This window comes from Populus euphratica, unplaced genomic scaffold (assembly GCF_000495115.2).
Source record: "Populus euphratica unplaced genomic scaffold, PopEup_1.0 scaffold26.1, whole genome shotgun sequence".
Classification (NCBI taxonomy): Eukaryota; Viridiplantae; Streptophyta; class Magnoliopsida; order Malpighiales; family Salicaceae; genus Populus; species Populus euphratica.
The window spans coordinates 650,736-677,659 of record NW_011499896.1 but is presented as its reverse complement, the minus strand read 5'-3'; the positions used below and the strand labels follow the sequence as shown (position 1 = coordinate 677,659).

Genomic DNA, 26,924 nt, shown 5'->3' with positions numbered 1-26,924 from the left:
GGATTTACTTTGTTTGAGCTTCTCATGCTACAAATTGTTGATAGCACCCTGCTGTTAATGGTTTGCATTACTTCAGCTCATCTTTTACCAAAAATAAAAAATGCAATTTCCTGCTATTTTGCTTCCTTGTAAGTTGCTGTTAGCTTTCTGCTTTACTGCACTTGGTGTTCTATTTTGTCTGATACTGAGGTTGCTGGTCTGTTGCTGGTTAAGCTTCGGTTTGATGGTTTATGCTGTCACCCCAGCCTCGCTGTTCAGAAATTTATCACATAGCAGGCTCCGGGCCTTTCAACTTTTTGTTTGAAGTGTTTGGTAATGCTAATAGTTAAAAGGGGGGGCAGAAACCAAAAATGAAATGAGAACAAATTTAACATCTCTTAGAACCATTAACCATAAGATGTGAGATTACTGTTGTCATTTATCTATTGATATCTGAGAAAGTTGCTGGCGTTTTTGTTGTTATTGATACTCCTGTTCTTCTTGTTTGATTCCTGCTTTGCTGATGATCCCTGTCAAGATTATGCATCTTTGTTCATCTTTTATTGTGACAAAACATTGATGAGCACCCTGCTGGACTTCATGGTTTACACCTCTGCAGCTTTGTTAAAAAGCACAACCTGTTTTTTACCTGCTGTTATCCTGCTACTCCTTGCCTTTAGTTCCACTTTTGTCCACCACCATCTCTGGCCACCACTAAATCTGCAACTAATTAATTTGCATAATTTCATATTCATTCATAGCTAGATAAGCAAAAGAAATAAGCACATTTTATTTATATTTTCCATGCCGTTTTCGTATTCATTTCCTGAGTTACCCGGCAGGGCATTGCTTGACAAAGGTGCTTGACAAAGGTGTTCACCGGCGATGAGGACAAAAGAAGACATTACACAGCCAGCCTACAGCTGACAAGCTGGGGAAAAAAATATACAGTCTGCTGGTAGATTTATTTGATCCTTAATTTATTTTTATTTTTGAATTTTTTTAAGGATTTGATTTTCCTTTTTAATTTTATTATTCAATTTAATATTTGATAATGTTTAAGTTTTGACCCTTAATATTTTAATTTTTAATTTTTAATTTTGATTTTTAGTCCTTGTATCAAATCTTATTTTATTTTTAATTTCATTCTTAAATTCATAATCTTTATTTTTATTTTATCTAGTTCTCATTCTCTTGATTTTTTTTTTGATTCATTTGTTAATATTTTTTTTTTCAATTTGACCTTTTAATTCAAGATTTTTTTTATCCTTTATAATTTTTTTTTCAAATAAGATTTTTATTCTTTTATTTGCCATTTTTTTCTTTAAATATTTTTTATTTTATTTTAATGTTAATTTATTGATATTTGATTTTCTTAGTTTTCCTCATTATTTTTAGGCTATACTCGAGAGTCAATCTGGAAAAATTATTGATTCCAGAGTTGAGTGGGTTGACCCGAGTTAACTCAAGTTAACTAAATCATTTTATTTTATAAAAAATCAAAACGATACTATTTTGAAGAAAAAAAAATAGTTGATGGTTTTTGAACTTGTTTTGACTAAATTTGTCTCAAGTTAACTGGAACATGAGTTAACTCAGGTTTTGAACTACCTTATGCTAAAAGAATCCTCTTTTAATTTCTTTTAAGACTTGACCCAATCTAAGCCACTAGTCATTGGGTTACGAGTCAATTTGTCGGAGCAAGCCAAATTTTAAAATAGTAACTTTCTAGATATAGTGTTTTCAATTTAATTACTATCTAGGGTTATAAGTTTGAAAAGTTATCAAAGCATAACATCATGTTTCTTTTCGATTACATCTTTTGAAATTATTTATTTTAAAAAATAAACTTTGTTATTTTCTTCAAATTTTTTTACAGTGAAGTTATCTTTATCTTATAATCTAGATGAGAGGTTTGTTCGTCTGACTCATGTTTTTTTAGATCACTTTTTTATACTCCTTTTTATTTTGTCCTTCAAAACTTGATTCTTTTTAAAATTAAACTCTTTTTTTTTCTGTTTTGTCTTCTATTAGATTGTTCTATTCATAAGTTTTCGCTAACTCGTTAGGTTCTATTCATAAGTTTTCGCTAACTCGTTAGCTTTTGTCGGTGCTTTGTTTTTAAAGTATTTTTTTAATTAATTTTTTTATTTTATCTTTCTATATTTTGATTATTGATGATTGACAATCATTCTTTTTTTCAATTATATTTCTATGATGTCAAGCAGTGGTTTTTTTTGTTCTCTAAAATACACAAGCTACGCTTGAGTATTTTTTTTTTTGCACTGAAAAAAAATAAACCAGTATACAACAAAATGTTAAGAAACTATCTAATAATAAATTATTGTTATTACCATTATTATTATTATTATTGAAATAAAAAAAACTATAAACTTGATTTGAATGATAAAATAAAAAATCATAAAAACTTTGATAAAAAAAGCAAAGAAAAAAAAGAAATCAAAACAAAAAGTACTAAATTGAAATCAATATTATTGCTATTGGAAAAACAAAAATCATAAACTTGATTTGAAGGATAAAATTGAAGATCATATAAAATTGACAAAAGAGTAAAAGAAAAAAAAATAAAAAATCATAAGTAGAATGACTAAATTGAAATAATTATATGTATGCAAATTAAAATCAAATGATTAAATTGAAAACAACTAAAAATTTTAAAAAATCAAAATTAAAAAGAATGAATTTGACACCAACAACAATGATGATCAAAGTATATTTTTGGTACATAAGAGAGAAATAAAAGGTAGAAAAAGAATAATTGGTGACAAATTAAACACCTTTAGATGACATATATCACCTAAAATAAACAGTGTTTTTCACACACTAATATCTTTTTTGTTTAAAAATTATTAATTAAATAATAAATTATGTTGTTGTTCTTACCCAAACTAATAATTATAAAACATGGACATAAAAATATTTCAATATCCTTGTTTTAATAACTTAAATCTTCTTGGCCCTAAAGTAATATACATAATCTTTTTGTATATTAAAAAATAAAAAGACAAAACACCTCCTACCCTACAATGTTATTTTTGTTATTTTTTTTATTCCATGGATATTTTTGTTTTTGGATTGTTCATAAATATATTGAATTGATAAAAACAGCCCTAAATAAATTTATAATAACTAATTTAACATTTAAAAAGTTAAAAACACACCTAATTTGAAGATAAATAATTTTTTTTTTGGAAGGCCATAAACGTCACTTTATTATCATAGTGAACAGTAAATTTTGTCTATAGTTATAGGAAAATCACCATTCTTTTTATTTGTTTTTTTAATATTCCAAATATAAGAATCTATGGTGAAAGAAACAATAAAGCACTTTTTTTTAGTTTATTTTATAATTATAACTTTAACGAAATAAAAGAAATAAAAGGCATGATTTCTTCAATATATATATATATATTAACTATGCAAAATTATTGATTTTTTAAATAAAGATTTGAAAAAAGAACGATGTTTGAAAAATAAATAAATACGGCGGCGTTTCAGAAGGGCTCCGGGATCGCAGCCGCAAATAAACGAAGGACACGACGACACCGTTTATACATTGTCCGGGGAAAAATTAACTGGCGTGTCCTCTTGACCGGCTTCCCCATCAAGCAAACAATCACATATAAATACAGAAAAGCACTCCCACTCCCACTCCCAGCCCAAAGCAAAGCAAGGAACCGAATTGTCTTCTTCTACTCAAGCTCAGAGCTCTCTCTCTCAATTTCCATCAAGCAACCAATCAAGAAGATGATGATTAGAATCCGCAGCAGAGACGGGCTGGAACGCGTCTCTATCGACAACCCAGACATCACAATTTCCCAATTCAAAACTGTAATCCAAAACCAACTCCAAATCCCTATCCACAACCAAACGCTCTCTACTAACCAAAACCTCCTCCTAGCCAAATCCCCTCCCGATCTCCTCCAATTCACGGACATGTCAAACCCTAACACCCTTCTTTCTTCCCTCAACATCTCTCATGGCTCCATTATTTTCTTAGCGTACGAAGGCCACAGAACTATTGCGGGCCCCGCTGTTCACCCTGCTGGTTCTTTCGGCCGTAAGATGACAATGGACGATCTCATTGCCAAACAGATGAGAGTTGGCCGGCAAGAAAATCCGCACTGCGATTCGGTGTCGTTTGATCGCGATTGCGCTAATGCGTTCCAGCATTATGTTAATGAAACGCTCGCGTTTGCTGTTAAAAGAGGGGGGTTTATGTATGGAACGGTGTCGGAGGAGGGGAAGGTTGAAGTCAATTTCATATACGAGCTGCCGCAGCAGGGGACTGAAGAGATTTTGATGCTTTTGAGGGATTCTGATGAAGAAAAAATAGTGGACGCGATTGCGGCTTGCTTGGGGATGAGGAGAGTGGGGTTTATATTCACTCAGACTATAATGCTTGACAAAAAGGATTATACTTTGTCGAATAGGGAGGTTCTTCAGGCGGCGGAGCTGCACGCTGAGAGTGAGTTGAAGGAGTGGGTTACTGCGGTGGTGAAGTTGGAGGTGAATGAGGATGGGGGAGCCGATGTGCATTTCGAGGCGTTTCAGATGAGTGATATGTGTATTAGGCTGTTTAAAGAAGGATGGTTTGAGACGGAGATTGGGGAAGATGCCGATCCTAAGTTGTCTAAAATGAAGAAAGATGTGGTTGTTGGTAGCAAGGATGTTAAGGAGGTTGATAATGATTTCTTCTTGGTCGTTATTAAGATTCTCGATCATCTGGTATGTTTTTCATCTCAGTCTTTTGCCTTCTTTAGTTATTGCCTTTGTTTGTTTGTTTTTTTATTTGTGCTCTTATACTTGATTGGTTTCTTTCTTGTTTTCTCTTTTTTGATTGATAGTTGGTTTGATAAATGTTCTAAATGGTCCATGGAATCTGAATGTAACAAACCTTTTGACTTGTAGCTTTGAATTATGAACTTGCTAGGCGGTTCCCTATTTCACCAAGTTAAACTGCTTCTTGACTTACCAATTTCTTAGTGAGGGGAAGGGTTTTTAACACCCCGGATAATGTTGAAAGCAAATAACATGAGGGGAAAAAAAGAATTGATTTTGAGAGCCAAATGATTAACATCTTATCATATGAATTAGAGTACTTCAGAGGGAGTTGGGATATGATTCTATTTTTGGGTCAGGGTTTAACATTTTGCTGCCCACGTATTCTCTTGCTCGTGCTTACACAAAGCATTACTTAGGAAGTGCTGGCTTTCGCTTTTTGTCTTTGTTATGTTTACTGAAGTACATCTAGTTTTAGAATATCAACTTGTAGTCTAAGCTTTGAAGATCCTTTCTCTGTATATGTGGGGTGAGATTGCTAGTTATCTTGCTATAGGGTTTGTGAATACAAACTTCTAAGCTCCAAGAAGGATATACCTGTTTTGTGAGGAAAAATTCTCTCTTTTTCCTAGACTTTCTGTAACTACATGTGTGCTAATGGCTAAGCTAGAGTCATTGGAACTGGTTATCAATTTTTACTTATATCATTCTACCTCCAAGTTTACTTGTGCAGATTGCTAGAGGTGAACTTTTTTAATTTTCCTGTGTGGTCCTTTTCTTTTTACTGGGTCTTGGATGACTATGTTGTCTTGGATGACTGTTCTTTGTTTGTGTTATCAAAAGTGAGGTTGCACTGAATCTAACAGGTGTGCCTTGTGCAAGTTATCTTTGTGTGAGTGAGTGTCTGTGCACGCGAGAAAGGCGGGGGTTTGAGGAATTGTAAGAGCCATCAAATCACAGGGTTGAGGAATTTTAAAAGCCAGCAAGTTAATCATGTGATGTTTGAGGGTCTCATATAGGCAGTTTGCTCAACAAATATTGTGAAATAATGGTCAACCATATTTGATAACTACAAAGAGTGTAGATGTCTACAAGCTATAAATATGCTCGACAACAAAGATGGTGATGCCATGCATCCAACAAATCATTATATTTTCTGGATGGGGGTGTATGGTTATTTTATTTACTGGCATTATACAATTACAGTTGTGTTATATTTTATGCAAAACAAGATGGAATATTTGTTGTCAAGGTGCATTTAGTTTGCCTACATTTACATGACAGGTATAATTATTTGGAGTATTTGAGCTTCATATTGTGAGAGAGCCAAAATTATTTTTTTGTATAGCATGATTCTTCTAGGGTGGTCTGAGCATGATTGTTGCTTCAAAACAAAGAGAAGCATTTGAAGGGATGGTTTAGAGACATAAGTGGTGCTAGATGAGGGATTCTGTTTAGATGTGCAGTCACGCAAGCCTTGGAGAGAGATTGGGTTAGAGTATGAAGCAGTCTCCTTTGGTTCTTCAAAAAAGTAGTTTTCAAACATACTTTTCAGTCCTTGCAAATATTTATCAGATTCAAAGTCATCTAGCAGTTGTATAAAACAAGCAATATGCTTTCCATGGTATATTGTTGATTGTCTTGAAGAATATGTGCAGAGATGGTGTTTCTACATTACAGTAATGAGGTGAAAAGCAGCTCTTATCCTGCAGCATGAATTACTGTGGGACCAAGCCTCCTAGCAATACAGCATTCATAGGATGAGAGGGCTATATGCTACAAGTTGTTTAGTCCTTGACATGTGTGTGATATAAATATTGATGTCTCATGCCTGAAATTTATTTGATGCCATTTGTTCAATTTCTATTCTGGAAATTTAAGCGTACAAATGGCTCAGATCCACCAAGAAAACAAACAGGTCAATAATCAGTGGGCCATTTGTCAGTTCACTGCCCTGTTATTTGAAACCAGGGGAGGGCACTTGTATATCAAATTCATGCAACAGTTAAAAGTTTGAATGGTTTAGCATTTTCTGTTCTGATTAAGTTCATTGGTGATGCTAGATCATGCTTGTTGGTTACATAATAATTCTTGATATCTCAAGAACTTCTATTTTTAGAGCATGACACGTGCAGAACTGCTTGTTCCTTTTTTAGGCTGAGACATGAGAATGATACTCTTCGTCTTATGTTAGTATTAGTTGATATTTAATCTAGATTTTATTCTCTTATTCATGGAAAAAATTTTGTAGTTTTGACAGAAAGATGCAGGCTTAACTAGGGGAAAATGAAAATTGAACAGCATTAATATTCAGTGGTAGTTTTGCTTGGAAGCTTTTCATTCCTTTGATTCTTCTTTATCATGCCATAATGAATTTCTAAGCTACAAACAGCACAATCCTGGATAGTATATCTTTTCTGCTGCATCTCGTGGAGAAGTTCAATGACTTTTCTCGTGTATTATTTAATGCAGGGCCCTCTTTCAACAACCTTCCCCATTGAGAACAGGATTACCCAAGTGACAATGAGAGCATTGAGGAGTCATCTGGACCGTGCAAAGAATCTTCCATTTGTGAAGAGAATTTCTGATTTTCATCTCTTGCTATTTCTGGCCAAGTTTCTAGACCTCAATTCTGATGTTCCGGCATTGGCAGAGTGTGTGCTTACACAGACAAAAGTACCAGAAGGTTATCAGCTCCTAATTGAGTCCATGGCTAATACTTCTTGATGTTGCTTGAATGGCCGATTCTTGGATCAATCCATCCTTGTCCCACGTGGCAATTTCTGTGCATCAAGCCCTGGAGCTTTTTATTTTACTACTTGGTGTATCATATGGGGCTAAAGGGGGCGCTCTGCCCCAGAATTTAAGTTATACAGTGTCTATACGTTCAGCCATTTATATTTATAAATTTGTAGTGTCTTTTCATTTGCTGGTTTGATAATACGTGTTTGGTGAAATGAGGCAGTGGCTGTAGTTTGATTTCTTTTAGTAATCGAACATTCTTGATGGTACGACCATGTTTCCATCATGTTTGATTCGACTGATTTTCTGATCCAGCATCCATGCTTATCCGAAGTATCCACGACTAGGGTGGCAAAGGGCTGGATTTGAAATACATTCATATAAATGCTTTGTCTGCAGTGTCGAGGACGAAAGATGGCAATGGATTCGTAGGACGTCCGGATCTAATTTCACCTCTCATGGACTCAAGCTCTCACATCTAATCCCAACGTTTTTGGGTTCACGGGACAGTCACGCCCTATTAATTTGTGAAATTGCAACGGACAATTAATCTTTAAGTGCTGTATCTTTATAATTTATTGATGCACGTTGAGAACAACCACCCAAGTAATAAATGGGTTTCTGGTTCTATCACGAAGCAATCCTTCTTCTCTTGCTTCTTGCCTTTAATGGGAACAACAAAAGACAGTAACACCATGAATGACAGGTGACAGTTTAGTTCGAATTGACATGGTGAAATACTCTCACCAAGTAATATGGAATAAACAAAAAAGCAAAAACTTTCAGGATTGATAACACTACACTTCTTTCTGATCTCCCGTGACGTGCCAGGAAGAACCCCGATTGCTCCCATTCGTTGCGCACATTCTCTGAAGAAAACATTTGAGTTAAGCAGCTCTCCAAAAATCTTGTTCGGAGTTCTGTTTGTTAGAAGGGTTGCATCGGATTGGAAGAGACCCTTTCGCTGCTTTAGTATAGCGAAGTAAGCGGTATCGAAATTCTGAGAGCTGCCAGGGTCTATCTCTACCGTGGTTGTTGCGTCGTTAAGAATTTTGCATGTGGGTTTTTTTAAGAAAGCAACGTATGTTGGGTTCAGGGAAGGGTCTTGGTCTCCTTTTCCTGTGAAGTTGTAAAGCCGGTTACTGACCAGGTTGCAGTGGCCTGCTCCAATGGTGTGACCCCCTGCTTGCAGCATGATATTCAGCTCGTCAAGTTCCTGCTTAATGAACGTGATCACTCTTGAAAACTAACCGTGTTAAGTTCCTGCTCCATTGCTTTATACTATACCTGGTAGTGCAACTAGATCATGAACAGTGAGACCTTTGCTCTTGAAACTTTGAAGGGGCGTCGAGAAATTGAAGAATGGGGGAGGAATGTCTGTCCAGGCCTTCAAAGCTATTTCGGGGGAGCAAAAAATTTGATTAAACGAAAAAATTTTAAAAAGATAAAAAAACTGAATCTTAAAAAAAAACTAATTAAATTGATTAGAATTAAAAAAAAATTAACTAATTTGGTTTGGTTTGAGCTTTATAAATCTAAAATACAAAACACCAAGATAAACCAAACTGAACTAAAATAGAAAATATTAAGCTAAACTAATTTGAATTAGTTTTTTTTAAATAATTAAATCAAACTAAAATTAATTAATTTAAACTGGTTTCAAATTTTTTCTGAAATAAAAAAATTGATTTTGATTATTCTTTTTAATAAAATTCCAACTGAACGAAAAAAGATTACCTGAGACAATGTCATCTCTTCTACCCGCAACTCTGGGTTTTTGAACTGCACGCGTGCCAAAGTTGGTGGGACCGAGTTTGAGAAGGCGTGAAAGGATGCGGAAGTACGAGTTCTTTTTCAACTTGCTGTTATAATATGCATGATAATAATGACTCCCAGAAAATTAATGAATATGAAAATAGATTTATTTTTGCTGTTATTTCATGATGATATCTACTTATGAATTTATTGATAACTTTATCGGTAAACACTAATAAAAACAACTCCATTACTTACTTCTCAACCTAAAAATTTCAGTTGGAATACAAAAAATCAAGCAATATAAGTTTTTTTTTATGTCAGTGGATTGAGCAGAAAGACTTGTATTTTATAGTACCTGGAAGGCAACCGAGTCCCTAGCATACAAGGCCAAAATATCAGCACAAGACACCTTTCCTGGACATGTGTTCTCTAGCTGCGTTTTTATCTCGTCAATAACATCAAAGCCTGCCAAAGACAGATTTGGAATTGCATCTTTCTCCAAGGTGTTATTTGCTGTTGAGTTTACTAAAACAGAGGCATCGCAACCCTGCCTGCAGGATTTATTCAAGTTCCGATCCATGTTACATCTCAATCAATGCAAGTTATTAGGAAATTAATTAGAAGCAGGTAGAACTTTAAATGCTTATCCATGTCCAGCGCCTGTTCACACAAGATCCTCCTGTGACTCCTGTCAACAGTGCTAGCAAGGAAGTGCCATGAATTTTTTTGCTCTAATATTGTGGAAATACATAAACCGGTCACATAAGTTAAAGCTAATATTAGTGTTCTTAGGAAAGATGTTAAGAGATCCTTTCTGTAATTATATATACTGATCACACATTTTGTTTAATTTGAATTTATGTGTTGCACTGTAAGAATCTAATACTACACCTGCAATTACCTTTTATTGTCAAAAACAAAACAAAAGAGAGAAAAAACATTGCAATGTATATATATATATATATATATATATATATATGTTGCTTTTGGCAACATGTGCGTGCATGCATGGAGAAAACTGCGAGCATTACAAAAACCCAGAAGACTGCATTGCTTACCCTGACGAAGCAGCCATGAAAATGCATTCTCAATAGCTTTGCAGGCAAGTTGGGGCTGGTGGCAACGCGTCTCCAAGTGACATTTCTGACAATATATACTCGGCAGCAGGGCAAGATATCTCGTAGAATTTCTTCCTCAACCGCACCAGCCTGACAAAACCCAGAAACAGTCAAGACTAGTACTACTTACACGAGCAAAGGTTAAAGAGCCTATCTTCATATCGATCCTAGTCGACCTTGATCGAGCACTACAGTTAATTCCTTCTTAAGAAATATTATACGATTCTGATCTAATACTGTCTCTGTAGTGCAGTGATATTCAGAATTACAATATAGCTCTTTCTTTTATAGCAGTGAAATGGAATCTTTCCTATGTAAGATCCAGATAAGCATCAATTCCCGTGTCCACAACAACCTTTAATATACAGAAATAACACTATCGATCCATGCTGTGAGTACGATGACCTTTGTCAAGCACGCAATATCATGACAGCCGACCTCTTTTCCAGGTCAAAACAAATAATAATATGGGGCAATTACCTTCCAGATCTTATCAGCTATAATATTTACCAGCAACAACGGTGGGTACAAATGGATGAGGCGTATATAGTAATTAAATATTATCTCAAGCAATCAAAATAAAAATTGAAAAAAAATGTAGATTTAAAAAGAATAAGAATTAAATTTCATACAAAAAATAAAATCATTAAAAATAATTTTAATTAAAAAATAAGAAAAAATAAAAATTATTATTAAAAGAATGATAAAATTTAATTTAAAAATCAAATGTCAGATAATAAAATTTTAAAAAAATCAATAAAAGATTCAAAATCAAATATAAAATAATTTTATTTTTTCTGTTAATATTTTATGGATCAAATTCATCCATCACTAATTCCATAATCCTATATTCTAATGTGTTTAGATTAGAAATGCATGCTTTTCTCTTTCTTCTTTTTCTTTTTCTTTTTTTTTTAATCTTCTTACATCCTTTAGTCATTGGAGCATATATAAGTTATTCTATGAAATAATTAATGATACATTACTAGTTAATTTTTCTCGTTAATTAAAACAAGATTCCGAAACCTTCTTAGGCATTGTTTTTAATAATAAAATTTCCATTTTTGATAAAGAATAATAAAAAAGGCAAAGGACTACCGATAACAAATTAAGGTCAAAATCTAAATAACATAGCGGTTCGATTTTCTTAAGCATAATTAGATGGCAATATATTCATGGTTTGTTTTGATTATTATGGTGTTTGTTATTGTGATTTAATTGTATTTTTTAAATAAAAATATATTTTAAAAAATAACATCCACCAAGCTATAAATAAACCACTTAATCTGATGGTTTGCTCAAGAGCCAAAGCTGAGAGTCCATTCATCATTTGAGGTCTAATAATAACACCTTCCTTGTCCCATGCCATGATAATTGTGTCATGGCCAGCAAATTTTCGAAATAATTGCCAATTTCAATCAACATTAATTATCTCAATTGTGAAGATAAATATCTCAATTATGTTCATTCATTCTTTTAGCATGTTTTAAAATGTGATTTTAATTATTTTTTAAAGTATTTTTTATATTGAAACATATTAAAATAATTTTTTTAAAAAATTATTTTTAAGATGAGTACATCTAAACTATATAAAATATATAAAAAATTAATTTAAAAAAAATACCGTTTGCATTGTAATTCTCTAGTTAAATGGATAAAAAGAAACTATGCAATTACCGAACTAATGACAAACTTTTGTGCAAACCAGAAACATTCATTTATATTTTAATATGTATAAAATATTATTTTAATATGTTTTTAAATAAAAGAATTCTTTAAAAAACAATGCTATAACAATATGAAATGACTAGAAATTGCAAAGTAAAAGAATTTCTTTATTTTTTAATTGGTTGACTTTGTAGTTGCCATTATTGCACATATTAAAATCTCAACTTGCATGTCTGCTGTTAAACGTCTGCTGTATCGCTATCAAATCATAACACTAACAGCTGGTTTTGAAATGCTAAAGATTGAATTCATCTGTTAAAAAGTTTAAAATTGATTTCAATTACTATTTTTAGAATAAACAGTGAAGCAAGGAATTGAAATTCAATTTGTTAAAATATCCACCGCTATAAATCACAGCTCAAGAGTAACAAAAACATTGAAAAATACTGTTTTTTTTAAAGAAAAATAAATAAATCATGTTATAAAAATCAATAGAACTCCATCATGATTCCTGCTACAATAGCAATAGCTGGGTCTCAATTGCTGTAACATATTTTTATGTTATTATTATTTTATTAATACAATTTTAGCATTATTTTCCTCCAATTACCCTTGGGTTATTACATGATATGCAGGGCGGAGCAAAAAAAAAGAATTGAGAAGGGCCAAATTAAAATAATTATTTTAAAAAGATTTATTTTATTAAAATATATATTAAATAAGGGCCAAGAAAGAAGCTGAGAAAATTTTCCATGCAGGAGCCGGGGTCCCTGCCAGCCCCCCGTCTCCGCCACTGATGATATATGAGTATATATCATCTATATTTATAAAGTTAACTTAATTAATCTAACTGGTGAATTTTTAACCAAGTTAAAACCCAATTTATTTTTATTAATTTAGTTTAATATGCTCATGTAATGTCCATTATATGAGCATTAGCTATATTTCTCTGGCCACGGAATCCAGGCTTGAAAATTGGAACCCGAAATGATTATCCTTCAAAAATTAAACTTCCTGCCTATCAGATTTGGGCTGGGCGCGTTAACTTTATGCGGGGTAGTCATTAATTTGTACACGATGATGGACGCCCACAGAATCATCAGTCCATGTAGAAGAAGCTCTCAGGACAATTATCCGTTTTCTTGGTGTTCCTTTTTCCTCTTGTCTTACCAGTAAATCGAGCAAATATATATATATATATATAAAGTATTGTTCTTCTTATTACACGGTATCTTTTGTTTTCTATAATAACAATAAACATAATCCTCTCAAGGGGCAGCATAGATATATTTGTCTGAAAATCGCCTTTGAAAAATACGAAGATAATGATGTTTCAACTAAAGTAACTAAAAAAACCTAAAATGCGAGGAGACAGAACAAGAGGACCGTAACGATCAAATACTTTTGCATCTAGCGCAGTGTTTTTGAATTTCAAATACTCCTACTACTAGGCACTGCCTAGATGGGGGTTGGACAGGGCCCCATTTCGTGGGACCCGTGTAATAATTTTAATTCTTAATTATTATTATTATTATTTACGTGACCGAAAATTAATGCATTAGGCTACAAGACAAGCAAGGATTAACCTGGTCTGGTGACGCTCCCCCTCTAAAGATTGTTTAGGCACTTGGCTCGCTACCTTTCTTTTTGTGTTTGCAAAGACTTTATTGACTTTATAGAGAAAATGCCCCTTTCCAGGTTGAGGCTAACGGGACATTATTATGCAACCCCGCATTTTCATAATTAAAACTTGTCTCTAAAGGTAGAAAACCATACCTTTATTTCACCGCCTCTATTTTCTGTTTTAGGGTTTATATTTACGTGTTTTTGTTTTTTTATTCTGCTCCTACTACAATTTGATGACTCGAGGTTTTTTATTTTAGAAAAAAACTGATACATTGAAATATTGTGGAATATACTAAAAGACTAGGCTTAATTACCGTGGATCATAGACACACACATAACAATATGGATTTATTGTTTTTTTCTATAAATTCATTTTCATCATCTAATTTTTGTTTTGTGTGATTTAATTCTAATTAAAGAATAATTATTTCTAATTTCTTGGTAAAATGTGAAAATAAAATAAAAAAACCCAAATGAAAAGGACATTAAGCCTGGTGGTGTACCAAAGATTGCAGGTAAATATAATTAAGTTCTCAATCTTTTAAAATAACATGATTTATATAATTTATGTCCTTTTAAATTTTAAAAAATTAATTTTGATATACAAATTCGCTTGTATTATTCTTCAATTGTTAGTTAGAGAAAAGAGATAAAAAAGAGTTGTTGGGTTTCGGCATTGAAAGAGAAAATCATCACTCGCTTTATTTCTAACAATCTAAATGAGTTTTTTTAATATTTACAAGTTTCATAAGATGAAAAGGGTTTTATAATGATTATTTAAAGTTTCAATATTGCATAAAAAAAATACATCTAAACAAACAAAGCCAAATCTAACCATGTTTGTTCTATGTCCTTGAGCTAATTTGTTTTATATTTAAGATTTTTTTATTTAAAATAACTTTAAAATTAGTTTTTTTAAAGTATTTTTTAATATATTTAAATAAAATATATTTTTAACATCAACATATTAAAATTATAAAAAGATACAAAAAATAACTTGAAACTAAAAAAAATTCAATTTTTTTCAAAAACATAATGTGCAAACATCACCTAAATAAACTTAGGAAAAAAAACTCAATTGAACCTTAATGTATTATATAAATATCAATTGAATTTTAGAGTTTTTGATTTTATCAATTCCACATTAAATATAATTCACAGAAAAGAACATTATCCTTCTAAATATACATCTTCAAAGATTCTAAATATCCATAGACAGTGATATGAATATGACAGGGATCAAATTGAAGTTTTCCTAGTTTTTTTTTCATTGGTGATGCACGACGAACAAAAGTAATTTCAACCGTTATTTGGAGAATCATCATTTGATGCTTTTGAGCTTTCAAAACGGGTCTTCGACATTATAACATCAAATCGCATTTTCAATAGCATGTATTACGAAAATGTTTTTAATCCACAGCTACAAGTAAGGCTTCCAGGGACAAAATTAACATAATTTTAATAGCATGTTTAATTGGGCTATTTTTTTCCTTAATTAAGTTTCTAAGCCATTGAAAATAGTCACTTGAAATACACGTGATTATTTATATTCATAAAATTAAAGGTTTTTAAATGCAATTTACCAGACTAATTTCCATGGTTCAGTTTGAGAATCTTGTAAGAACGATTATATCGAATTTATTTATTTATTTATATATATATAAGTGTATAATTAATCTGATTAAGAGTATAAGAAAATATTGAAGAATTATTCAACCACTGATTTTTTATATTAGAAAACAGAATGTAGAGATTCTATAAAAGACACCATCTCCCCATCGGGTGCCGGTAGGCTTGGCGCCGAGGCCAAGAGAATTGTGGGGATAATCTAGGTAGGGTTCTAGGTAAAGCAAAACACATTTACATAGGAGGAAGAAAAGAAAAGGCAGTAATATACTTTTTATTCACTGTCTCCTCCCTTTAATCACGAGGATGACCTAAAAAGAACTCCGTCGTTGTTGGAAATATAAAATCTGTGTCCTGATTTGATGGACCGTCCAGTGCATGAAACACGACGGTCCTTTCAGCACTAGACTCCTTCCTCCCCCCTCCTCTCTCTCTCTCCCTCTCTCTCTCTCTCTCTCTCTCTCGGAGGTAATAAACTGCCATAAATGTTTAAGCTTTTTCGTAGAAAATGGCATAGGAAACAACGGCTATCCCATCATCAAAATAAGGACACGAGCATGATCCTATTTCATTACTGCTCCAGCTTTCTTCTCCATCTTTCTTTTATTTTCTCTTTTTTAAAAAAAAATTAATATAAATATTCAAACCAATTTATATCTTCTTCCATTAGTTTTATAAATTTTAAAATTAATAATTATATAAATATTCAATAATTTATAAATTTATAAAACTCAAAATAATAATTTATAAAAAAATAAATTTAAAATCAGTTAGATTTTATCCCTCATTTATTTATTGTGCGTGAGTGAGAGAGGGTGCAATAACTAGAAGTTAGCTTTCAACAACTTTTCCTTGATTTACCTTGACGTTTAATTAATTAAGTCTCTCTCTACAGATAAATGATTTGCATGTATTGTCAAACAAAGGCCTTTTCAACATGTGGACAAAGCAATCAATTAAACAGTAGATTGGATAGCTAATTTTGGATCATCTAAAAATCTCATTAACTAGGACCACACAATGCCTCTCTTTCAGGATTGTATTTAATTTTGTACTATTTCAACTAATTACATTTACTTGTTTGGTTTAATTTTCATGGGCTCTTTAAAGGTTTTATTTTTTAATAATATAAAAAATAAATGAAAATGAGATAATTATATAAAAAAAGTATCAATTTCCAATAAATAAAATAATGAATAACAAAATTCAAAATAAAATAATTTGAAAAATAAAAATAAATTGATCCAAGTTTGTTTGGGGCAGTATATAAATGAATTTTAAAAATATATCATTTAAAAGAACAAAATATTTTAATTTTTTTATTATCCAACTCAAGAACAAATCAAATCAAATCCATAATCTAATTGTGAGATTGAATAACTTTTGTGGAAGTAAAATCATAAATTTCAATTCTTAAATCAACCTAAAATTAAAAGGTGAGATTATAAAAAAAAAATTAACGGAAAAAAATTGAGCCAAACCCAGTGAATTTGATAAATTCATAACTCGAGAAATGATAATAAGATAATTCTATAAAAAAAATAAAAAATACTAATTTATAATAAATTCAATGATAATAGACAAAATTAAGAATAAAATTAAAAATTTTAAAAACCCGAAGAGCCCATTGACTTAAGCAAAATGTTTTTTTTCCTTTTAAAAGGTAATTTAATAATTACACAGTATAACAAAAAAAATAAAAATAAAAATACCAATTAACCCCATTTTTTCCTGTAATAATTTATAAATCCCATTAAAAAGATCTTTTTACTCCTAAGTCTACCTTCCTGTGCAAATCCAGTAAAATATGAATACATGCACGATGACAAATTACCAAGCACTTATAGCTTTTTGTATGATACGGACGATGGAGCCATAATTTGTATCACGGGCTCGACGAATTTTACGCTTCCTGTTATCTTTGGCTTTAACTCTATAGTAGGCCCCCCCTCCCCACCGACCTCCGGACACACGAGATGAGACAACAGTAGCTAAGATTGTCTTTATCTTGCACACCAGTAAAATGATGTTTCTTGAAGGAATCAGAATGGAGGCATTCCATATTAAGTTCTTGGAGAAAAAAATTGTTTTTTTTAAATATTTTTAGATTGTTTTAATTATTATATTAAAAATATATTTTAATAATACTATTTTAATATATTTTTAAATGAAAAATATTTTTTTTTAAATGCAATATTTCCAAATTCGTGTAGTGTAAAAGGCCATAATTAAAATCTCAGCCTGACGGCAATAAAACTACGGCCAGGAGCAATTAAAGAGTTGATTTAATGAAATTCGACGAGATTTGTTGAATGGCATTAACGGTAATATGAGCAAACACTGAAGTCAGAAACGTCAAAAGAAAGGTTACAGATAAAGTTAAATTATATAAGTAAACAAGAGAGAGAGAGAGAGAGAGAGTCCTTCTAAAATTTGAAACGAGTGGCCGTTTGAACCCCAACTTTGCAAGAAAGAGAGAAAGAGCGAGCTAAGAGCTTCAAACTTCAGAAATAACGAACACCTTCTTCTCTTCTCTTCTCTTCTTTTTCTCTCTTAACATATTTCTCTATAGCTGAAATGACAGGTCTTGTAATGGTGACAAAAGGGGGTGGATGTGGCGGTGGTGTTGGTGGTAAGGGAACGAAAGGGACGAAAGGGAGTGAATTACAGGATCATCAGGAGCAAGTGCAGAACCAGCAGCTGTCTATGATGGCATTTGTATTGACAGCTATAAGGAAATCTCTTGTGGCTTGCCGCATTGAAGATGGAGGAGATGATGTCATCCCAACAAGCAGCACCCTCCATCACATGGACATTGGCTGGCCCACTAACGTTCAACATATAACTCATGTCACTTTTGATCGCTTCAATGGCTTTCTGGGTCTTCCTGTTGAGTTTGAGGTTGAGATCCCTTGTCGAGTCCCAAGTGCTAGGTACTTAGTTTTCTTCATCTTCCGTCGTTTTTATTTCTTTTTTTGGGAAGGTGACTTCAAATTGGTGAAATTTGAACGGGGTTTCATTTTTGTTGGGGGGCGTGAGGGACTAGATCTGAGAGCGAGAAAGATGCAAACTTGTGCTTGCTCTGGCTTTTCAAAGTTCAAAGGGGAGATTTGAAAATAAGCTGAGATTTTTAGCTGCATTTGGGCTAAACTTTCTCCTTTTTGGTCCTCCAGGTGGGGTTTTACTTTAGGAAACCTTCTTACAGCTCCTGAGGAGACAGATGGTTAAACTCCAGTTTAAATTTCTAGGTTTATGGAACGAAATGGAATGAAATGAAGTTCATTTTACTTATCTCCCGCTACTCCATCCAATGAAAATCTTCTTTTATTAAATTCAATTTCCTTCAGCTGCTCAATTTTTTCTTAATATCTAAAATTGGGGACTGTTTCAGGATATTTCATACCCGTTGAAGTTTCCATAGCTAGAGAAAGAAAGATAATGGAAATGATTACTTATATTCAATAGCTTTTGTGTACTCTTCTGTTGAATTTTCTTGCATAGTTTGTATTTTGTTGTCACTAGTCCATTTGTATAGAATTCTTATTTTCACAGTTTATTGTGTGGTTTCTATGAGGCTTTAACTTTAAGCATCACAATTTGCAGTGCCAGTGTGTTTGGTGTCTCAGCAGAATCAATGCAATGTTCTTATGATTCGAAAGGAAATAGTGTTCCCACAATTCTCTTGCTGATGCAGGATAGATTATATTCGCAAGGCGGTCTAAAGGTACTGATTATAATACCATTTGACATTCAAATAGTTGGGATTTTATGCTCACATTTCAATATTGAATGAATTGTCTTACATTTGATTTTGGGTGGTTTTCCAGGCAGAAGGGATTTTCCGCATAAACCCAGAAAATAGCCAGGAGGAGCATGTGAGGGACCAGCTGAACAGGGGCATTGTGCCTGATGATATTGATGTCCATTGTTTAGCAGGCCTTATAAAAGCCTGGTTTAGAGAGCTTCCTTCAGGGGTTCTGGATGGACTTTCTCCTGAACAAGTTCTGCAATGTAACACCGAGGAAGAATCTGTTGAGCTTGTTAAGCAATTAAAGCCAACTGAGGCTGCATTGCTCTCTTGGGCTGTTGGTCTTATGGCTGATGTTGTCGAGGAAGAAGATTCCAATAAAATGAATGCTAGAAATATTGCAATGGTCTTTGCTCCAAACATGACCCAGGTATATTTCCATTATTTCTTAACATTCTTAACATATCGAAGTCTCTTTTTATTGCAAAAGGAGAAGCAATGTAATAAAATGAAACAGCTTTCGCTCTTAAAATCAGGAAATATTATTGTAGCCTCACATGTTCACTTGATGGTAGTAGATTCATGTTTGGCTAATGTGTTTGCAAATTTTTTTGACGTAATTGAACGTTTTTTCTCCTTGTCAGATGTCTGATCCACTGACAGCATTGATGCATGCTGTACAAGTAATGAACTTGCTCAAAAACCTAATCACGAAAATGCTGCGAGACCGTGAAGAGACTTCAGCTGGAGGATATTCACCCATGTCGTCTCATTCATCTGGTCACCAAACTGAAACTGATGAGGAATTTGACAGTCAGCACGACATGGAGACCAGCTGTGAGCTGAGACAGGCACCATCGGACTATGATGATCATGCCCATTTCAGCACTGGCAGTGATGAAGAAGCTGACGACGATGACACTGAGTCATTAAGTGAGGTAGAAGAAAGCTTCTTGAGGCAGTTGGACGAGGATAAAAATTCCATTGATATGTTTGTGGAGCAACCAGCAAGTGGTCCGCCAAGAGACTGTTCAGGTGCTAGAAGTTTTTCTGGATCTAAAATGGAGTCCGGACTATCATTCACTGATAGCAAAAATGAAAATTCAAGTTCTGCCTCAAGTGATGGAGAAGATTCAAGGGCAAGTGTGATAACTGTAGGCCAAAAGATTGACATAAGAAGCCAATCCAAAGGATGGAAAGACACTGAAGATGATGAGCAGACGATTGACACAAATTAGCAGTGTTCGTTTTGACTAAGAAGTCATCTGGGTCTAGTGAATCTGTTTGACTGAAGTTTCCCTCAACATGCTTAGGAAAATGCTTTGTTTGCAGATTTTGGTTTGCTCTCTCTGACCATGGTTGCTTCTGTAAATTAATACTGAACTAATTCTGTGTGCTTGCTTGAGCTAGGCTAGGAAGTGTCCAGTTGTGGTGGATTGTTAAAGAGTCATGATTCAGCTTTGGGCTGAATTTGTGCTCATTCTGTCAGTTTCAGCACAGAGCTGAAAACTTTCAATTTATGTTTCATCGGAGTGCATTTCTAAACTCGGCAATTTTAGGCTCATCTGTAACACGTTCTCCATGTCTAATTCCGTGTTCTCGGTCTAACAGATGAAAATCTGATCCTGAGTACACTGTTACTTGGTTCACTTGTTCTACGCGTGTGCTTAACTTGCTAAACTTAGTTCATCTATGGTAAAGTTGGGAGCTTTAGCTGAGTGCTTTGGTGTGCTGTATCGAGGCTCTATTATAGTATATCATAGAATATTGCATAGACTCGTGAATACCTAAGAAAATCAGTACTCCCGTATTACTAGACATTCATTGTCACCGTATATATATTGTTCATCATTGTACCCTTCGTGAGTCATCCTTTCTCTGTTTTTCAATTCCACCATGCCAAATTGAGCTTCACCCTTTCAAGCTTCTATAGAGCTGACTTCTACCTTTACAAATTAGGTCATCCTATCACTGTCCAAACTCTTTCCTAATCATTTTTCTTAGTCTCTCTTGACTTTGACTTTGATGGTTCTATAACAAAAACCTTAACTTTTTTAGAGAGCCTTAAATTTTTCAGAGAATATGGTGAGAATTGTTTCTTCCCTGAAAATGTTAATTTTTTATTAGAGTATGATAAGAATTGTTTTTTCCCTGAAAATATATTAAAATAATATTTATTTATTTTTTAAAAATTTATTTTTAATATTAGCATATAAAAATGATCTAAAAATACTAAAAAAATTAATTCGAAGTAAAACAAAATTTTAAATTTTAATAAAAAATAAGTTCAACTTCAATTTTAAATGGGATCTTAATCCAACTGATCTTTTTCTTAATCTCTCACACCTTCCTTACCTTCCTTTCATTTTGCCTTTCACTCATTTGTGTCCTCCTTGTTCTTGTTCACCACTCTTGATTTAAATCTTCTTGTTTATCTCATATTCGCAGCCGCATCATTTTCTTCTCCTTACACACCTCTTTTAGGTGTGTAAAATCAATATCATATGATCTCATAACCTTGTAGTACTTGTTTTTCTTGAGCATAATTAGCATCCTTGTTTGATTGTCTTTGAACTATCATCTCTTACTAAGACCAAATGATATCTTAAATGGTGATCAATTATAATTATCAAAATTTCTTTCTTAACTTCTAATGTTACTTGTTCCCTAATGCCATATGATCTAATTATGAATGTGATAAGTTGTAAAATGGATATATAAAATGAAATTCATGCCAAATGGGACTCAATATTACAAAGTATTTGGTTGCCAAAATCTATCATTAGTAGTAAATGGTTAATTTTCAAGAGACATTTAGTCTAGTGGTGAAACCTTATGTTATTTAGGCAATGCTATCTGTTGATGTTACTCGTGGCTAGTTAATACATCAACTTGATGTTTATAATGCTTTTATTTTTAATGGATTTCTTCATACATATATGTTTATGGCTTAGTCTCATGGCTTTATTGATCATTGGTTATATACCATTACTTTTATTGTTTTAAACAAACATCTAATGCATGTTTTAACTAGTTTGGTCAATTCTTGATCATTTTGGATTTTCATAACTCTAGAGTTAATGCTTCCTGGTTAACTTTTTGTTCTCCTAAGGCAATTATAAATTACTAACTAGTGATACTCCAACCTTTCTAAAGTATCTTATTACAAGTTTAGTTGCTAAGTTTTACATTCGTGATCTTAGACCACTAGATATATTTTCTTGGAATTGAGATTCCATCCATTATAACTGATTTGCTTCTTTTGCAACAACTATTCATTGCTAATCATTTTATCAATTAGTATATCTATTATTGTTGGTTCTCATTTGGATCTTATACAATTTAAATAGTTAGTTGGTGTTTTTCAATATCTCATGTTCACGTCATATGATATTCATTTGGTAATTAATAAGGCATGTTATTTCATGCATTCTCTCATTAATGTTCATTGGTTGGTATGTAAGAGCATCTTGCACTATTTATTTAGTACTTCATTCTTTAGATTCCACTTGACTCATCAAAAGGATCTCTTTTTCAGTAGGTTGCACTATTTATTTAGTACTTCATTCTTTAGATTCCACTTGACTCATCAAAAGGATCTCTTTTTCAGTAGGTTGCACTATTTATTTAGTACTTCATTCTTTAGATTCCACTTGACTCATCAAAAGGATCTCTTTTTCAGTAGGTTGCACTATTTATTTAGTACTTCATTCTTTAGATTCCACTTGACTCATCAAAAGGATCTCTTTTTTAGTAGGTTTACTAATTCTAAACATGATGGTAGTGTTGATGATCGAAAGTCTATTAATGATTATATCATTTTTTTTTATCACAATGTGATCTCTCATAAATCTGACAAACAACATATTGTTATTAACCTTTCTTTTTTATAGAAGCCAAATATAAAATTATTGGTAATGTTGTTGTCAAACTCAAATGCATCATAACTCTAGCTTATGAATTTGTATTTTCAAAATAGTTCTCCTTTTCTGTGGTGTGATAATTTAGAAGCCACTTATTTATTTATCAATTTAGTTTTTCATGTTCGCATACTATGACATAGTTACTCGAAAGGGACTTAAGATTTAATTTATTGCTTTTCATAATCAGATTGTTAATGTGCTCACTAAATTTTTCGGATCATCTCGGTTAATATTTTTACGATACTAGTTGAATATAATGTATATCCTCGTTACGAGAGAATATGGAAATAATATAATCAAACATAGCTCTAGACTCATCTAGCCCTAGTTACCTATTATATTATTAGTAAAATATCTATTATATAAAGATTCACTAAACAAAACATATTAGGATTAGTTAAGGTTAGTTGAGTCAATCCCTGTGCGTGTGGTACATATAGTGATTATTGGAACAGAGTACAAAGTAACTAATGTCATTGTTCATGACAATTTCTTCCCTTTCTCTCAAGTTAAATTATCTCCCTTGCTCTGTTACTATGAAGTTGAGATTTTCTGAAAAATGTTGGCAACTGCAGGCTGTTTTGAATTTTTGGATCTCGGGGTCCAGATAGGATTTCTAGATTGTTAGAGTTGAATGTCCTTGGCTCCTTTTTACTTCCAAATTTATGGTTTCATGTATTGAGAAGGCCTTTTTTTTTTTTTCGTGCGCAAAAGGTTCTTTAGACTAACTTTTTCTCTAGACTAGATCCATGATTTGGTGGCTTGTTAGGCATAGCTCCATGATTTGGTGACTGTACCCATATGATAAAGAATCGAGAATTTGCTCAAAGCTACCAGCTAACAATCCAGTTTATGAGAAAGCTTGGAGAATCACACAACCTACAGTACCATTAAATACATTTTTTTTAGATTTCTCATCAAGAAGAACTCCTGAAATGCAAACAAGTGGATGTTTGCTGGGAACATGCACAGACTAAAAGATTCAGGGGAAAAAAAAGCTGCTAGTTGCATATCTCATGTACAATTGTAATCTACAAGACAAATATACTGTGTTTAACCTCTCACCTCTCTTTCCTAAACAGGGGAAAATTCATAAAAAACAAACAAACAAACAAACGAAATCCATTAAAACTCAGAATGGTCTGAAACTTGAGTTAGAAAAGGAAAAGGAAGGAAATCCTGCACAGTTGAATCGTTTAGGACGCCAAGCAAGCCTCCCAAAACAACTTATCCTTCTCCTTCTCGTTCATCGATTCATGGCTTGAATCCACTGAAACACATGACTTTTGCTTCACTGGTAAGCCAACATGGACATGATGAACCCATGATTGACAAACCTCAACTCCCTCCTCCTCTTCATCATCATCATCACCACCACCAACCACATTGTAATTGACCTGGTATGCTTCAACCTCGCTGCAGGCAACGTTAATGATGTCACGGACACAAGAATGGTCAGCTGTATCACAGCTACATGATTCTGCATCATCATCATCATCAACAAGATCTATAGTGGACATGGTGGGATCGGAATCAACCTCAGAATCACCCGCAGCTTCCACTAGCAAGAAAGGAGACACATCAACAGAATTCTTCACTCTGTCCATTTCTTTTTCTAAAATGGGAGGGAGAAAAAGATAGAGAACCTTTCTCAATTAATGTTTTGAAAGATTGCGACCTTGTTCAGAAGATTTCCCGTACCAGTACAAACCTTGAGTGTTTTATATTAAGTAATATGCATAGGGTTGTCAGGTAATTTGCAGAGTTTGAATTGAGGAGAACAAGCTTTTCTTGCACAGGTCAGCCTCATAAAAAAAAATGAAAGGACACAGCCATGTGGCTAATCTTCTAGAAGGTATCCTGTGGTCGGGCATTCGACATAATCAAGTATGGCTTCTAGAAACATGATAAAAATAACCTGGTATTCCCAAAATAAATAAATACTCGGGTTTTGTTTTCTATTTTTCTTATGTTCTTAGTCATATTTTATCCAACATGCAGTTCTTAAAGAAAAATTGTAGCGGTACTGATTATTTAAAAAAATATTTCAAATTAATTTTTTTTATAATTTATATCGTTTTAATATATCAATATTAAAAATAAATTTTAAGAATAAAAAATATTACTTTAATAAATTTATAAAAATATTTTTAAAAAACCAAGTTAAAGAAACTCCGGAGTCACGCAATCAACGTCAAGCTTTGAATTAATCCTATAACTAGCAGACTTGTGAGTTGAGAATTAATATTGTCAAAGTTTTCTAGAGAAAATGGAAAGCAAGAAGCATAAAAGAAAATGCAAGTCTAATATTTCTACAGTCAAGACAAGTGATTGGAATATTTTCCTATAAATGATCAACTATTTCAACCATGACTGGGTAAAAGCGGGGAAAAACAAAAGAAAAATAGCTCTCTGTGATCATACATGCCTTGGCTTTGTGCAGTTGAAGGGACCAGGAAAGTATCAATTTGGAGCAATTGAAACGTGGGGGGAAATGGAGGGGTGGCGTCACCGTCGCCTGAGTATTCAAACAGAAGAACAAGTGCTCGTCTAGCTAAGAAATTACCGGGGAAAACGGAAGGGTCGGGAAGCCCACAAAAAAGGGCAAAACAAGATCTAAGCTTGACTTTGTGGCTCACCCACCCACAGCACTGAATCTTCAATGCCATGATTAACATTTGGTTTGAGAAGAGCGTTACCTTACTTGGAGTAATTGTGCACGGCAATCGCCTGGGCTCCACTCCACCACCACCCTTCATCACTACTCTAACTACAGAAAGCCATTTCAATCTACCACGTGTTGTCCTACTCGCAGAAGAGATTACCACCGGTGACACGGGTTTTTTACCTTCTCTTGAAAATATATCGAATTGATTCTGAAATATATTAAAGATTTATTTTATATAAAGTTATTATAATTTTAAAATAAGAGGCAAAATAAGTGATAGTTTTGAATTTTAATGTTTTTGTTGCCTCTCAATTTATTTTATTTTTAAAAAATAATTTTATTATTTATTATTTATAATATATATCTTACCTTTTGTTCTGAATACAAAAGTTAGGGTTGTTACACTTTTATTCTCTAGTATCACGTTTTTATTGTCTATTTTTAAAATAAATATTTGATATAAAAAAATATCATGTGATTTATTTTTATAAAATTAAATGATAAATATTTTTTTTAAAGTAAATGTTATTTTTTATTACTTTTTTTAAATATTAAGTTCATTTATAATTAAGCATTTTTTTCAAGATAAAATAAATTTAGATAAAATAAATTATTTAATTCATAGTTAAAATTTAATATATAAATATTTTTTCTCTGACACGCAGCATACCGCGGCCAAATGAACTAGAGTAGGGTAAGCCTTAAGTTGAGTAAAATGGTGGGCGTGCGTGCTTGTGATAATATATATATAGTTGCAGTAATCAAATGAGTAACTAGTGTCTAATCCATGACCGAGTAAAGCAGCACTCCATTGACTGCTTTGAATTCCTTACGAGCAAGTTGTCTTCAATGTCTGCGTATTTTCCATCATTTATCATACGTCGAAGACTTGCCGTGATCATCATACGACCTCCTCGACAATTCCCGCCGTTTGCAGTCTTCACCATCATTACTCCGCGGGAAAGGTTCTTTTTCTTCTTAAAACGTGTTTTTTAATAATTATTTTTTAAATTATATTAGCATTGGTTTGATATAATTTAATTGATTTTATAAGTGTGAAAACAATAAGAATAATTAATAAAAAATATCATTTAGCTTAAAAAAATTTAAATTATTGTTTTTATATATTAAAATGATAATATATTTAATTAGTCCAACTCAATTTAGAACACCTAGTTAAATTTATATCTTGAATCATGAGATTATAAAAATCCTATAAAATTAAATTAAATTAAATTATAAATTTTAATTCTTAATTATTTAAA

At 32.6% G+C, this 26,924-nt stretch overlaps 3 protein-coding genes and 1 pseudogene across 6 annotated transcripts; 2 read left to right on the top strand and 2 right to left on the bottom strand.

Annotated features, from left to right (window-relative positions):
* The first annotated feature begins 3,611 nt into the window (after positions 1-3,611).
* LOC105132059 (NPL4-like protein 1) lies at positions 3,612-7,718 on the top strand. 2 transcript variants are annotated; one of them, XM_011035339.1, is made up of 2 exons: positions 3,612-4,728; positions 6,131-6,797. In XM_011035339.1, the coding sequence occupies exons 1-2, from the start codon at positions 3,748-3,750 to the stop codon at positions 6,152-6,154; spliced, it is 1,005 nt and encodes a 334-aa protein (XP_011033641.1). In that variant the 5' UTR covers positions 3,612-3,747; the 3' UTR covers positions 6,155-6,797. The 2 variants fall into 2 exon arrangements, with proteins under 2 accessions (XP_011033641.1, XP_011033639.1); XM_011035337.1 differs by lacking the exon at positions 6,131-6,797 and adding an exon at positions 7,255-7,718 and having other exon boundaries at positions 3,619-4,728.
* A 163-nt stretch (positions 7,719-7,881) lies between these two features.
* LOC105132142 (peroxidase 3-like) lies at positions 7,882-10,507 on the bottom strand (annotated as a pseudogene).
* Positions 10,508-17,732: 7,225 nt separating this feature from the next.
* Positions 17,733-20,726, top strand: LOC105132058 (Rho GTPase activating protein with PAK-box/P21-Rho-binding domain-containing protein). The gene is made up of 5 exons (XM_011035336.1): positions 17,733-18,253; positions 18,924-19,044; positions 19,148-19,498; positions 19,713-20,079; positions 20,113-20,726. The coding sequence occupies exons 1-5, from the start codon at positions 17,898-17,900 to the stop codon at positions 20,304-20,306; spliced, it is 1,389 nt and encodes a 462-aa protein (XP_011033638.1). The 5' UTR covers positions 17,733-17,897; the 3' UTR covers positions 20,307-20,726.
* A 3,160-nt stretch (positions 20,727-23,886) lies between these two features.
* LOC105132057 (uncharacterized) lies at positions 23,887-25,783 on the bottom strand. 3 transcript variants are annotated; one of them, XM_011035334.1, is made up of 3 exons: positions 25,691-25,783; positions 25,416-25,509; positions 23,887-24,552 (listed from the first exon to the last, which is right to left on the bottom strand). In XM_011035334.1, exons 1-3 carry the CDS (start codon positions 25,748-25,750, stop codon positions 24,188-24,190), a joined length of 519 nt encoding a protein of 172 aa, XP_011033636.1. In that variant the 5' UTR covers positions 25,751-25,783; the 3' UTR covers positions 23,887-24,187. The 3 variants fall into 3 exon arrangements, with proteins under 3 accessions (XP_011033636.1, XP_011033637.1, XP_011033634.1); XM_011035335.1 differs by lacking the exon at positions 25,416-25,509 and having other exon boundaries at positions 25,696-25,771; XM_011035332.1 differs by lacking the exon at positions 25,691-25,783 and having other exon boundaries at positions 25,420-25,680.
* Positions 25,784-26,924: the final 1,141 nt, after the last annotated feature.

Excerpts from the sequence above, each read along its gene's own strand:
- LOC105132059 (XM_011035337.1), top strand. The coding sequence starts at position 3,748 with ATGATGATTAGAATCCGCAGCAGAGACGGGCTGGAACGCGTCTCTATC. Across the intron at positions 4,729-7,254 it reads TTAAGATTCTCGATCATCTG|GGCCCTCTTTCAACAACCTT; the intron begins GTATGTTTTTCA and ends TATTTAATGCAG.
- LOC105132058 (XM_011035336.1), top strand. The coding sequence starts at position 17,898 with ATGACAGGTCTTGTAATGGTGACAAAAGGGGGTGGATGTGGCGGTGGT. Across the intron at positions 19,045-19,147 it reads ATTCGCAAGGCGGTCTAAAG|GCAGAAGGGATTTTCCGCAT; the intron begins GTACTGATTATA and ends GTGGTTTTCCAG. Across the intron at positions 20,080-20,112 it reads GTTTGTGGAGCAACCAGCAA|GTTTTTCTGGATCTAAAATG; the intron begins GTGGTCCGCCAA and ends CAGGTGCTAGAA.
- LOC105132057 (XM_011035332.1), bottom strand. The coding sequence starts at position 25,669 with ATGTTAATCATGGCATTGAAGATTCAGTGCTGTGGGTGGGTGAGCCAC. Across the intron at positions 24,553-25,419 it reads TTCAACTGCACAAAGCCAAG|TGGAAGCTGCGGGTGATTCT; the intron begins GCATGTATGATC and ends CTTTCTTGCTAG.